This window comes from Gossypium raimondii, chromosome 11, assembly GCF_025698545.1.
Source record: "Gossypium raimondii isolate GPD5lz chromosome 11, ASM2569854v1, whole genome shotgun sequence".
Classification (NCBI taxonomy): Eukaryota; Viridiplantae; Streptophyta; class Magnoliopsida; order Malvales; family Malvaceae; genus Gossypium; species Gossypium raimondii.
The window spans coordinates 11,533,831-11,547,010 of NC_068575.1; the positions used below are offsets into that span (position 1 = coordinate 11,533,831).

Here is a 13,180-nt window from a genome sequence, read left to right on the forward strand (position 1 = left end):
CAAAAATTTAGCTAATGAATTAATGACTATCATTTTGCATCAAAACTGAAAGTTCAAATTTTGAAAATATAGGGGATTAGAATGATATAATTGAAGAATATGGACTAAATCTATAACTATACGTATAGTACAAAGCTAGTAATTGACTTTAACCAAACAAGTTTAGCTGCTACTGTTTGGATTAGGGCTAGAGTTTCAAAATTCGAAAAGTAAAAGGACTAAAATTGATTAAATAAAGGTATAGGGACTAAATCCGCAATATTTGCAAAGTACAGAGACTAATAACAGAAATTAACCTTTCTTTTAATTAAATAATAATAGTCAGTACTGTGTTGTCGTTTGGAGCATATTGTGTTGCAAATGGGAATTTGGGTTATGGAGCTGTCAAATTCTTGTAATTCCTTTGCGCATATATATATTTGGGGAAAACAGTACACATAGCGATTATTCTCTTACTCATATTTTCTTGTCTGAAAAATTCAATTTTTCTCCGCTTCAATCCTTAGATAAAAAGATAAATCCGTTTCAATTCATTTAAACTTACTACGACAATGTCAATATCCACTCTTTTCTTTTCTTTTTCTCTTTTGAAGAGCAGTTACCTCAGGTTTGATTTTGTGATTTTGTGATATTTCCTTCTAGAGTCTTGTGATTGGACAATCTCCAAAGAGTCTAAAGTAGTTTTTGTGTGTGTCCGATTCATATTTTCTAGATTTTTATTTTTAGTTTTCTTTTAAGGAGGTTGTGATTACTAAAAAATTAGTTTTTTTTTTAAATTCAATCAGACTTGTAGGTGAATCAATTCAATTAGAAGAAAGCATTTGATTTTTTGATTGATTCGAGCCTTTTTTTCCACTAAACTAATTTAACCGACTATAATCTATAAAAAAAATAACATAATAATATATATATTTATTTATTTTCTATATTAGAAATTATAAATATATTTTAATAATTAAAATATTAAATTAAGTCAATTTATCAATGGAATTGACTTGAATTTTAAAAATTAATAATTGATCAAAATAGTCATCAAAACCAATTTGCTCAAACTGAATTGATTGAGCCAGTTTTCTCGATTTTAATTGAAAATTGCTTTCTCCTAAGTTGAATCTCTGATACATTGATCGATTTGCAACCTGGACCATTAATGAAATCTGTAGTAGACTAGGTCACTTGATGACGGTATGGATGGATAGTAGAACTTATGGAATTTAGCTTAAGACAGATCCATTGAAAGGATTTGGAACCAAGGTTTAGGGAGAATATCGATGTTAATGCTAGGTATGGAGAGGGTAAATGTGTGGAAAGGGGTAGTAAGGTGGGAGGGTGAAGGTACTAAAAGGCAGTGAAATCTGAAAGATAGTCAAATTAACTTAAACTCGAGACTTACGAGTGTCGAGCTCCATTGAAAGCATTTATTATTGTTGGATCTACGATAAATGGTGATAATTCAAATTAAATGAACTTTGATACTTACGAGTATCGAATTCTATTGAACAAACTAATTGAGATTAGGTTTATGGTAAAACGATGAACATTAAAAAACAAAGAACTTATCAATTACAATTGTCAATAGGTTTTCCAAATCGTTACAATATTAATTAAAGAGAAACTCGATATATTACATTTAACTCAATACCTAAGGTGTTGGTTTTCGTATGTTGATCATCATTAAATGCACATACATTAGTTTGTTTAGCAAGGACCTGTGAGTATAAAGTTAATTTAATTATTCTTTAGTTATTGTGATGCCAATGTGGCGATGAAAACTTGTTAGCGTAATACAATTAAAAGAACAAAATAATTGGTTAAACTATATTATAGTTCATGTACTTGTATAGAATTTGAGATTAGTCCTTGTATTGTAAAAGTTAAAATTCAATCCTCTTACTTTTCCAATTTAAAATCTTAGTCCAATCATTATCATTGTTGGTAGTTTCTATAAAAAATTGTCAACTTATCATGTTTTTTCTATCAATCATATGCCACATCATATGAAGACAACCTAATCAAAATTCAAAGTACTTATGATTTTAATGACCGGACTGAGTTTTTAAATAAAAATATGACTTTATTTTTAACTTTTTAAGTACCAGGGCTAAAACTAAAATTTTATCAAAGTATTTAACAAAAAAATTAAGTATGAAAAAATTCCAAAAAAATTAAAATTTTAAAATTATGCACCCATTATTTTTCACAAATTGTCCTATTTTTAAGTAAATTACATCTAAATTATTAAATTAATAGTAAATTTATGAATTACTAAAGAAATTTCATGTAAGCTACTTGACAGTTAAAATTGCCATTATACAGCCTTCTTCGTTCGCATTATCGACCTTAATCGAAAGTTATATAATTTAGTTTTTTTCATAAAACATATTTCAACTTCAGGAGTTTAGAAATTAAAATCTATTAATTATTTAAGGGCAAAAAGGTTTTGAATAGTTGAGCCACATTCATCGGTGTTGACACTAAATTAAAAACCTTGAGCTTTCTTCCTTCCCGATTATTTCTTCCCAAAAGAAGAAACCCTTAAAAAGAATCCCAAAAGATCCGATCTTTACGGTTTTATCTCTCAAACTCTATATACTTTCTTTTCCCAAATCTTTCGAGATCCAATTTTTTCTTTCTTCAAACAGAAAGTCCATATCCTAAAATGCCACCAACATCCACCACTTACGGCACCATCACCTCCAACCCAACCACCTTTCCCTCACATGCCAAACACACGCGCCGCCCGTGGCCAGAGCTATTCTCCCTCTCCTCTTTCTGCCTCCCCATCTCTGCCGGCGATGCCAAGGCACGAATAAAGCTCAACCTCTCTTACTTTCGCGTGAACTACGTAATTATAGCGCTAACGATCCTCTTCTTAACTCTCCTTTGGCACCCTACTTCAATGATAGTTTTTCTGATAACTTTCATTTTCTGGTGGTTCCTGTACCTCTTTAATGACAACCCAGTTGTTATTTTCAACAGACCGGTGGATGGTAATGTTGTCTTGGGGGTTTTGAGTTTTGCTACTGTGCTTTTATTGGTTTTGACTCATGTGGGTATTAACGTTTTAGTGGGGTTGATTATTGGGGTGGTTGTTGTTGGTATTCATGCTGCCTTTAGAGGAACTGAAGATTTGGGTTTTCCCGGTGAAGAGGAGGAAAACGGGTTGCTTTCTGTTGTTGGAAGTCAGCCTTTGAGGCCCACTTCTGGATATCATAGGATTTGATTTGTTTTCGTGGTGAATTTTGCGAATGTCGTTATGAGGGTTGATTTGAAGTTTGGTTTTGTTGCTATTAAATTGTGGAATTGGAATGGAGGAATTGCTTGTTTCATTTTTGTTACATGGTCCTTCTAGTTGTTAGGATTTTGTTTGAGGTCTGGCCTGTGGTGAGGTGTTATTAGTTTAATCTTTGAAGTGGATGGTATTTGAGTCCTTGCTTGTTTCATTCATGAATTCATCAGTGTTGTTGTTTGAAATTGAACTAGAGCTGATATAATGCTGTTTTCAGGTTTGAATTGTTGTGGAATTTGTTGGTTTTTTGGGGCTTTGCTTTGAACTGTGTTCATGGGGCTAATGGTGTGTTTTGGTCCCGGTGCTGTTTGGTTTAAGATTGTGGATGTAGGATGGGAGGCGTCCTTGTAATCCTTTTAGTGGTTAGTGCTTGAGGAATGAATTGTTTCATTCATGAAATGATCCCCTTGATTGTTCATCATTTGGAATTGCCACTGTTATTAGGAGAAGAAAGATGGGTTTTTGGCTCTTGGTTGAAAGTGGATATAACAAGTTGTTTTATATTCCTCATTGGTTGAAGCTCGAAAGTGGTGAGATCTTGCAGCATAATAGTTCACATAATCTGGCAATATAGCAGAAAGTGTGGCTGCTGGTTTGATGATAATGTTGATGGGATTTTATGTTTTGGTAAATTAACATGATTTTTAAAATAAATTTCGTGGCTGTGGATAGGGATGATGATGGTGCAGTGTTGCAAAGGCTGACAAGTATGACACTGAAATTTTCTATTTGCAGTTTTGGCATGGGAGCTTAGGGTGATTAGTTTGTTAGCATATTGCACTGATTCGGGAAGTAACTTTGTTTTAGGCACTCAAGTGTAATCACTAATTTGTTGGCTTCTGCTGTAGCACAATCGGAATGAATCTAATGATCAATCAACTTTCTTTCCCTGCAAAAATGGTGTCTTAAAGCATGTCTCACAATGCTTGTTTGATAACCTTGACATTGGCAGGTTATGCTAGTAGTTTGATTCTGCATATAAGATTTGGCTGTTATACAATTTGCAGTCATTGTGGTGTAATAATAGATAGAGGTTCTAAAGCCTAATGGTGCTATTATGATCCATTAGTGGAGCCAATGCTAGCCATTAGAACCCGTTAGATGGTTGTAGGATTGGTGGGTTCCTGCCATTTTACTGTAGTTGTCAACCAGCGGTTTGTTATGGTTTGCTTTCTGGTATAGTTGTCTCCTTGCACTGACCTTTTAATAGTTTAGGAGGGTGCTAGACTTGCAGTAACTCGTTTACAGAATAGCTTTCATCTCTTATCCATTTTTTTTTTCATTTGACGTATTCTAGGTTGCCTTAAGAATACTAACACCTACTCAATGATTACCTGTATTACATGAGTCCTTTTTTCGCAAGAGATGATCATTAGAGCTAGTGGTATTTTGGTTATATGAATGTTTTTTCTACTACTGCATCATGCATTATATGTATGGCAAGTAAGCTCCACTAGTAGATTTCTTTATGAATTGGAGCCTGGCATATTTCTAGTTAACAAGGCTTGCCCGGTTCAGTTCATTGCCAACAAAAGGAGTTAAAAGGATCGTAGTTAGCTTTGCTATTACACTGAAATTGTTGTGGCCTATAAAAGAAGCAAAACTACAATGCTGAGCATTATCCAAGTTATTTTCTTTCAATTTAGGGGGGGGGGGGGAGCCTAATTGAACCCATAAACTTTCAGGGTAAGGAAAATAGTAAAAACTCCAATTTATATTTACCCTAAAATTGAAACAAAAAAAGAAAAGAAAAAAAAGGAAAAAACAGTCCTACACTACTAATCCTCTTCTAGATTGGTGGTGTACTTGAACTTCCCATACAGGGTCTTCTTCAACACGGTCATTTTGTGCGGGTACCGAGTGTTTCTCCTCCTCGAGTTGTTGGTGGTCGCTTGCTTCACGTCTTGCATCCTGGTCTCTACTTGGGCAAAGACTTCTTCTATTTGAAACCGTACTACTACTTCCTCATCGGTTAGAATCGAATCATTAGTCACATCCTTCAGGTTATAATTTGTTTCCCCACATTTTGAAGGCGGAGAAAACGAAAAACAGCAAACGTTTATTGATGGTAGAACATTTTCTAAAATGGAAAATCGAGATAACATTTCACTTCAGTCAATTATTATTATTATTTATATTCTTCAAGTTGGTTTCACATATCAGGTTCCAATATTATTATCATCTCACCATTTGTTGGTTAAAGGATAATTACTTACAAGAGCACTCAAACACTTGTGATTACATTATTACATTGTGCCGATAATATGATATTATTAACAATGTTAAGATTCGGTAATAAAGAAGTAATTTCAATACCAATAATATAGAAATAATTTTAATACCACTTAATTATCCATGGACCTGCCTGGACGAAGAATTTTTATTTCACGGACAGATTTAGTACTAAATACAAAGTGGGATGATAAGATAAATCTATTGTTTAATGTTGTGTTGATCGTCTGAGATCCTCCAGTACCCATTTTTCATTTTAAGTTGAGAAGAAGCAGCTTCATGGGCCAAAACTATCTGTTACCCTCTTGGCCTTTCCAGCCTATATATTCCTGGGCTTGCCCTTAAACAACATCTTTGCCCTTGTTTCAATTAAAGTTCTTTTATTTACTTAGGTAGGACACATTATACCCGTATAAAGATTGTAAAACGGACATAAAGAACATAAAAAATTCTCTTTATTTATCTATTTTAGAACATCAATTTTCAAAATGAATCATTTATTTATTCATTTTCAACTATATTTTACTTATAATATAAATTATAGATAATTTAACTTTTAAGTAAATTGCATTCTTAATAGGCATAAGTATCACAATTACAATTATAGGTGAATTTTGATGCAAGGTTACATAATTTTATACATAAATATTTTATTTACTTCAAATTTATTTATTTCTTTAAATGAACTTTCAAGGGTTTCATTTGGCTCTTTCAAGAAAACTTAGATAATTCACTTTTTAAATTGAAAGGAGCGAATGCTGTTTAGTGCAAGGAGAGCAAACCAAAGCCAGTTCGTAAAACACAAAAAATTCAACGATTTTATTTTCATGGCCTTGTTTTAGGTTTTGCTCAAGAATGAAATAAAAACAAATTCACCATGCATGATAACATACATGACAAGTGAAACTACTTAAAACTATGATCATCCTAAGAATACATATATGTTTAGATGATTGGAATTCCAAATGATTCAAAGGAAGCACGAAAAATATAAACCAGATTAAATGGATGTCTCAAGGAGCTTGGACTTTTCGGCAATACGACAGAACCATAACAAAGTCCTTTGCTGATGAGCCAACGGATGCTGGGACCTTTTTCGCTGTTGATGCAGTTCGAAACCACAGATCTACCAAGTTGTGAAGTTGTAATGATGGTAGGACCGGCTGACCTCGACACATGATCTCCACCTACAAGAATGCATTCGAGTCTTAATGAAGATAAATTGCCAGTAAATATGAATTCCTTCTTTTGCATTAAAACTAATGTAATAATCTCGAAGATGGTACTGCATTATTTGTCTGAAAACACAGGCGGGTTAAAAGAGTTTTGTTAATGTCATCAAAACATGCTTATACCATTAACTGTTTATACAAATCCAGTTTAAAACTTCGGAAAACAGATAATAAAAGGTAAGGAGCAATGCAATAAATAAGAATAAACATGGATATAATGAACCAAGGGTCAAAGAGTCTTCTGGAACTAGAGCTGAAACCTGCTACCCAACAAGATGCAATCCCGAAACCAAGGAATTAAAAACTGAAGTGTTACCGATGGTTTGCTTCTAATTTCATTTCAGCATTCAGTTTCAGAAAACAAGAAAAGAAAAATGGCACACCTGAAGCAACATGATAACATAGAATTATAGCAAAATAGCATCTCTACTTTAGCATGATGCAAAATTTAGGCACCCTGAGTTTTCAGGTGAGAGCAGAAAACTTAGTAAAGGTGATCTCACCTCAGCTTCACTTGAAAGATCGAGTTTCTTTACAAGGTACTTCTGGATGAATGAGACAGGCATTTTACCATCCCTGTTACCATAAGAAAACAAGTCAATTATATGGGCGCAATATCGCAATTCTATAATACAAGACTTAGTATTGCTGTAAAGAGTTGTGATAATAAACATAAAGTATAAAAATATACCACAAGCTCTATAGAAGTAAATGAGGGAAAAGGACAGATTTCTAAGTGGCTAATATGAACAACTACTCACTTGATCCTCAAGTAGCATGCAGAAATCTGTGGAAGGGAAGTATGTCCTATCCTGAAACCATTTTATAAAATCGGGTAGTGAATTGAAGATATTCAAGTTGAATGTCCTTAATGGAAAATGCAATATGTCATTCAAAATTATCTCAAGCAAGCACGGAACATGTTGAAAAAGACAAATCATGAGTAAGTGTATATATTGTGTAAACAGTATCTTACTGGCCTTCACAAGCAACCAACGAGAACCAAATTGGATTGTTTTTTCTATTCCACTTAGATCCCAATGCGTCTAGCATGATTCTATTGGAGGCAGCTACTTTCTTTTGTGCTTCTGCATGCAACCTTCTACGCTTAACAGGCCTTTTAATCAAATTTGTACCGTTCTCTTCCTCCAGGATTACTGAATTGTTCCGATGTTCCTTACTTTTAGACTTATGAATACTCAATTTGCCATCAGGAACAGCGGGGGATTGAGGGCTAGGTTTTGCTTCAGGTGCATGTGAGCAACAATCAGGGCCATTATGTTGCTCAGTCATGGAAGCTGTTGATCCCTGTGAATTTAACTTTGATGACTTTCTGTTAGCAGCTTCAACAAGACAGTTTAAGGGTGTCCATAGGTCTGCTTTGCCTTCCATCACTTCAACATCATCTGTATCTTCATTAGGCCTGTGTTCGCTAGAAGGTTGTGCCATGGAATCCTGCATGGATTGTTGAAGATGGACACAGTTTCAAAAACTAAGTTTGAAGTTAAAATAACATAATCGTAAAGAATCTTTCTCCAGCCTCCTTTACCTGCCTTTTACTTTGACTAATTTTGTGAAAGGAATCAGGTGAGCTTGAGCCTGAGGGATGATCTTCTGCAGAGTCTTCTTTCTTAAGGGACTCTTCAACAGAGAAACTACATCCTCGAAAAGCAGCAATTCTTTTTCGTGTAGTAGGTTTGGTTCTCCTTCCAGTCAAACCACGCTGCATTGGCACTTTGGGAGTATTGACCACCAATGATGATAGTGATCTTTCCTTTCTTTTCACTGGAGGTGAAGCTGCAGGCATAACTTCAGGAGCACTTATCTTTCTTCTTTTGTAAGGGAAAATTTTGGCCCTTACATCTTGTAAATTGTGGTCTGGTCTGCATATATTTATAGGAAAATCTAATTCTATGCAAGCTTATGTCAACATAAAACTTCATAATCAACATACTGACTATAAGTTTTTATATACACACATGCTTTGAAAATTTGGATAGCATCACATAAACAGAGTGCATCTAACTAGCATATATGTTGGAAAGCAATAAGCTAAATAAATCAAAGGTTAGCAACATCCGATGACAAACATTGACTTATAAAAAGCCCTGAGAAGCAAAAGGGCAACACAAGAAGTAAGTCAGAGCAAGCTGACAACTCAATGCATAAGAACTGTCATTTACATCGTTGAAATTGGCATAACAGCACAGTTATACAGTTTCCATGCCTGGACAGTGGTTACAAAGAAAAATTAAAGTACGGTACCAGACAATCTATTCCAGCTGTAATTCAGAAAAGTTAGTCAAATTTGGCTTCAGCATTGTGTTGTTGACAGCATTATGATTGACTGATATCTAGCATCACTTAGTGGGACTGGACTAGAACTTCCGAATATATTTGAAAAAGGACTATGACACGAAATTTATATATTTCTGAATGACATAATCAATCACCTGAGTTTGTCAACTGGAAGGCAGCCGAGCTCAATGTCACAAACGGGACAACAATCCATCCCCTCATCAGAGAGCTTCTCATATATGCACTTCCTACAAACTGAAGTGATTTCAAGATTCAGTGCATCAAAGTAAGCCACTGAAATGTGAGGGACCAGAAAAGCATACATAAAAAATTTCCAAGAAAACATGGTAGGAATTTTAACTTGGCAGTTCACACATCAAATGAATCAACAAGTACAATACAAAAGCCGTTACATGAGTGAAATAGGAAGGGAAACAATAAATCAATATATTTCTTATAAAACTATACATTCTTCAACAAGAATTCATCACCCTTCAAAATATCCAGTAAGCACATGATGATACACTAACACCCTATGCACAATGCCATCGTAAAATAAGTGAGACCAAGCCTCGCATAACCATAGAAGGGCAGAATAGGCCACCTCATGATCCTATACATAAAAAGAAGTAAAACCAGAACAACCAGAATGCAAAAAAAAAAAAAAAAAAGGATAAAATCCCATAAAAATAAGTTAAAACCCATCATATGGCCATGACATCAAAAGAATTACAAATCGGATTACAATAAGATCAGAAATTTGGCATTCAATAGATATCGTCGAATACAATGCATCTGAAACGTACAGTTTTAAAGAAAATGTAAGACGATCGGGAAAGACATATCTCAACACAGCAAAATAACAACACAACTAGTAAAATAAATTGCAAAAATAAGTGAACACCAGATGAAAATAATCCAAAATAAAAATTATCATCCAAAGACAACAAGAAAAAAAAAAAGAAAAACCCAGATCAGCAATTATCAAGCGGAAAAAGAACATTAAAAAAAGTAACATCAAAGAAAAGAGAAACTAACACGTATGGAGACACAAGGAAATAGTTGTAGCTTCCTTTAAAAGCTTATTACAAAGAGGGCATGTCATGCATGACTCTAAGGTTTCCCTCTTCACTTTGACAACACGATGATGACCAGCCATCATTTTCTGTCCTTCAAATTTCTCTTTTTTTCCTGGGTCGATAAAGAAGGGAATTCATCACCGAACAATGGATAATTCCTAAAAACAATGGAAGATTGAAGTTTGGTTTGGGTTCTGACAAGTGTGTTTTGGCTCCTTGAATTGGTGTCAAAAGAGAGAGAGAGAGAGAGAGAGAGAGAGAGGCTTCTTTATTGTTACATGAAGATATCGTGACAGAGATCTAAACTGAGAACAGATGGGAAGGAAATGGCGAGTTAGGGAGGTGAAATTTAAAACATAACTACGTGAGATTTGGTTGGATTTTTGGACACAAAACAGAGATATAGAAGAGAAAAACAGCGGCTTTTTAAAAGTCTTTCTTAGTCATGGGGTGGTTTGAGTTTTATTTTGTTTTCTTGGGTTTTCCAGTTCTCTAAAATCGATTAAAAATATAGTTTTTTATCTCTTTAGTTTTCGGGAGTTGTGAAGTACTAGTAGGTCTTCCTTTGATTCCTACTCTTACAAAAGGTCTTATTCTGAAATTTGTCCCTTTACTCTATAAAAATTGACAAGTTAGTCCCTAACTTTTATTATTTAGAGTTTGCGACAATTGAAATGGTAGGTTTTACAGGAACTAACTGAAACTGAACCCCATCTACAATGTAGTAATTTACGTATTACAAATCGAGGGAGGGGATGACAACAACATAATTTAAACCCTAATATTTGAAAATGGATTAACAATATCAGATCTATTTAAATTAAGTTGTGAAAAACATAAAATCAAATAATAAAAAATCAAATCTAGACTAGTAAGAGACTGTCTTTTTACTTTCCACCTTACTATATTTGATGCTTTGCCTGAGCTTCTCTACTCCCCTTCCCCAAACCACCATGTCCTCTGTTGGATTGATCATTTTCCTTTTTCATCTTTTTGTTAAGGGCTGTCTCGGTGGAACCCTAAGCCAAAATTTTGCAGTGGCAATGCCAAAAGCTTGGATCTCTCGACTTGTGCCACACCATTGCTAATGGGCCACTCATAGGAGCCGTAAACCATGCAACTGGAGGAAATCGATAATGCCCCGAAAGTCTCGGTTGGACACATCGCAATATTCCGAGCTTGAACCCCGAGGAAATTTGAGGATGATTCATATAAAGAATATTGTGAAATGAAATTATGATTAGAGATGGTAATTGGTGAAAAGAATTTTCAAAAGTGAAAATATGATAAAAAGGATCAAATCACAAAATTTGAACAAGTATAAGACTTAAAGTGTAAATTATCTCAAAAAGAAAATTTTAGTTATTATGGATTATTTGACATGAAATAGATTGAAATATGATTTGGTGATATGGAAATTACTTTTGTTGGCTAAATTGAAAAAAATGAAAAGTATAAAGATTAAATTGTAATTTTTCTTATTTTATTGGAAAAAGAGCCAAAATAAGATTCTCACTTCCCATGGAATTATGTTATGAATTACAAACTTGAATTATTCTAACTATCAAATTAAATAAATTTCCTCATAAATTCTAATACGGTAAAGTCGTCATAATATTAACGGACAAAATTAGAATGTGGTTGAGAAAATAATTTAATTGAGAAATTAATTTAGTTGGTTTAATTAAATAAATTAGTTGATTAAATAAATAATATTTGGAAAATAGAAAACATTTATTGGGTGGATAAATTATAAATGTTGGATAAAAGTCCAAATAATACATATAATTGGACTCAATATATGAAAGACTCAAATGAGCTTTGCGAAATATAAGGGGTAACAAATCTTAGTGTACTTTACGGCATGTCGCCACTCCTAGCTCTTCTACATAGAGTAGAAGTTATATTTTTATTAAATTATTATTTAATTAGACCTTATTTGAACAAAACCCTTGTATTGGTTCTTTACAAATAGGAACTATGTGTTGAACTATTTACATATATTATTAGTATTGTTATTCTGTCAAAAAATAATGAAAATTTATTTTTCAGAATGAATTAAATTTTCTTGAAAAAACATATAGTTTCCGATTAAATAGAGAATTAATTTTCCTACTGGAAGTTAATAGAAGTTTTCATTCTATGCGTTTGGTTCATGTGCTTTGAGCCCACAGTCAAAGCAATTTGTGATTCGAGAATATTGGAGAAGGCCATTCAACTAAAATTCGGAATTAACTTAACCTCCTTGTATAAAGTACATGTACAGTTTCGGTTAATGGTTTGTTGCTATAAATATCACAAAAGCTCTATTTTAAAGAAAAATTGTAAACTTTTGCTATTCTTAAAAATTACTGTTTTCTAAACCATTCTTTTCCAACAGTTAAGATGTGTAATTTTTTACTTTCCTTCTTTGCATGTCTGGCTATTACTATAAATAGGGTGCATATAAAAAAGTGTTTATACACAAGCGAATATTTTCAGAAAATAATTCTTCTCTTTTCCTCTATATTTTCTTCCCTTTTCATTGTTTTTTCTCATGATTGTTATAGCCAAAATAATAACTAGTAGTAGCCTCTTCTTCATTCTCTTTCTCTCTTCCCTTTCTTTCGATTTCACAAGGTAAAGTTTAAAAACATCTCAAACAGGCGCTAACAACTATGTGTACCAAGGGCTTTGCCAATAAAAAGAATCTAATGCCCAAATAAAGATCAGAGTATTTAGGGGAAAAAAAAAAAGAAAGTATCTTAAGTACTCCTACAAACCAACGAAATCGATAGCCTTAACACAAAGGGATCATTCCTCGATATCTTCCATGGTCACATCATTGCCACCAAAACTTAAGCATCACTACCCTCAATCTCATTGGCAATAGCATTGGTCCATTTACCATATCAACCTCTTTTCCCTCGTTGGCAACATCCATCTCCACCTTGCCATCACTTTGAATACTTTCTCATCTAGCAAGCATTTCTCTAGCTCTAATTTGGTTGTGTTATATGACTTTCCACAAATAAATTAAGGTTGAAACATTCTCCCACGACCATAACATG

The 13,180-nt window shown here is 33.6% G+C and overlaps 2 protein-coding genes across 2 annotated transcripts; one reads left to right on the forward strand and one right to left on the reverse strand.

Moving 5' to 3' along the window:
- Window positions 1-2,439: 2,439 nt before the first annotated feature.
- On the forward strand, window positions 2,440-4,187 carry LOC105804653 (PRA1 family protein F3). The gene has a single exon (XM_012637347.2). It carries the CDS (start codon window positions 2,660-2,662, stop codon window positions 3,221-3,223), a length of 564 nt encoding a protein of 187 aa, XP_012492801.1. The 5' UTR covers window positions 2,440-2,659; the 3' UTR covers window positions 3,224-4,187.
- Window positions 4,188-6,316: 2,129 nt separating this feature from the next.
- On the reverse strand, window positions 6,317-10,629 carry LOC105804652 (E3 ubiquitin protein ligase DRIP2). Its single transcript, XM_012637346.2, has 7 exons — window positions 10,090-10,629; window positions 9,207-9,306; window positions 8,303-8,636; window positions 7,730-8,208; window positions 7,515-7,565; window positions 7,257-7,329; window positions 6,317-6,708 (listed from the first exon to the last, which is right to left on the reverse strand). Exons 1-7 carry the CDS (start codon window positions 10,211-10,213, stop codon window positions 6,535-6,537), a joined length of 1,335 nt encoding a protein of 444 aa, XP_012492800.1. The 5' UTR covers window positions 10,214-10,629; the 3' UTR covers window positions 6,317-6,534.
- Window positions 10,630-13,180: the final 2,551 nt, after the last annotated feature.

What these genes read in the sequence shown, in the direction of transcription:
- LOC105804653 (XM_012637347.2), top strand. Translation starts at nt 2,660, where the DNA reads ATGCCACCAACATCCACCACTTACGGCACCATCACCTCCAACCCAACC.
- LOC105804652 (XM_012637346.2), bottom strand. Translation starts at nt 10,213, where the DNA reads ATGATGGCTGGTCATCATCGTGTTGTCAAAGTGAAGAGGGAAACCTTA. An exon ending in TTAGTCAAAGTAAAAGGCAG is followed by an intron (nt 8,209 to 8,302) that starts GTAAAGGAGGCT and finishes CAATCCATGCAG; the next exon opens with GATTCCATGGCACAACCTTC. An exon ending in ATCTTTCAAGTGAAGCTGAG is followed by an intron (nt 6,709 to 7,256) that starts GTGAGATCACCT and finishes GCATTCTTGTAG; the next exon opens with GTGGAGATCATGTGTCGAGG.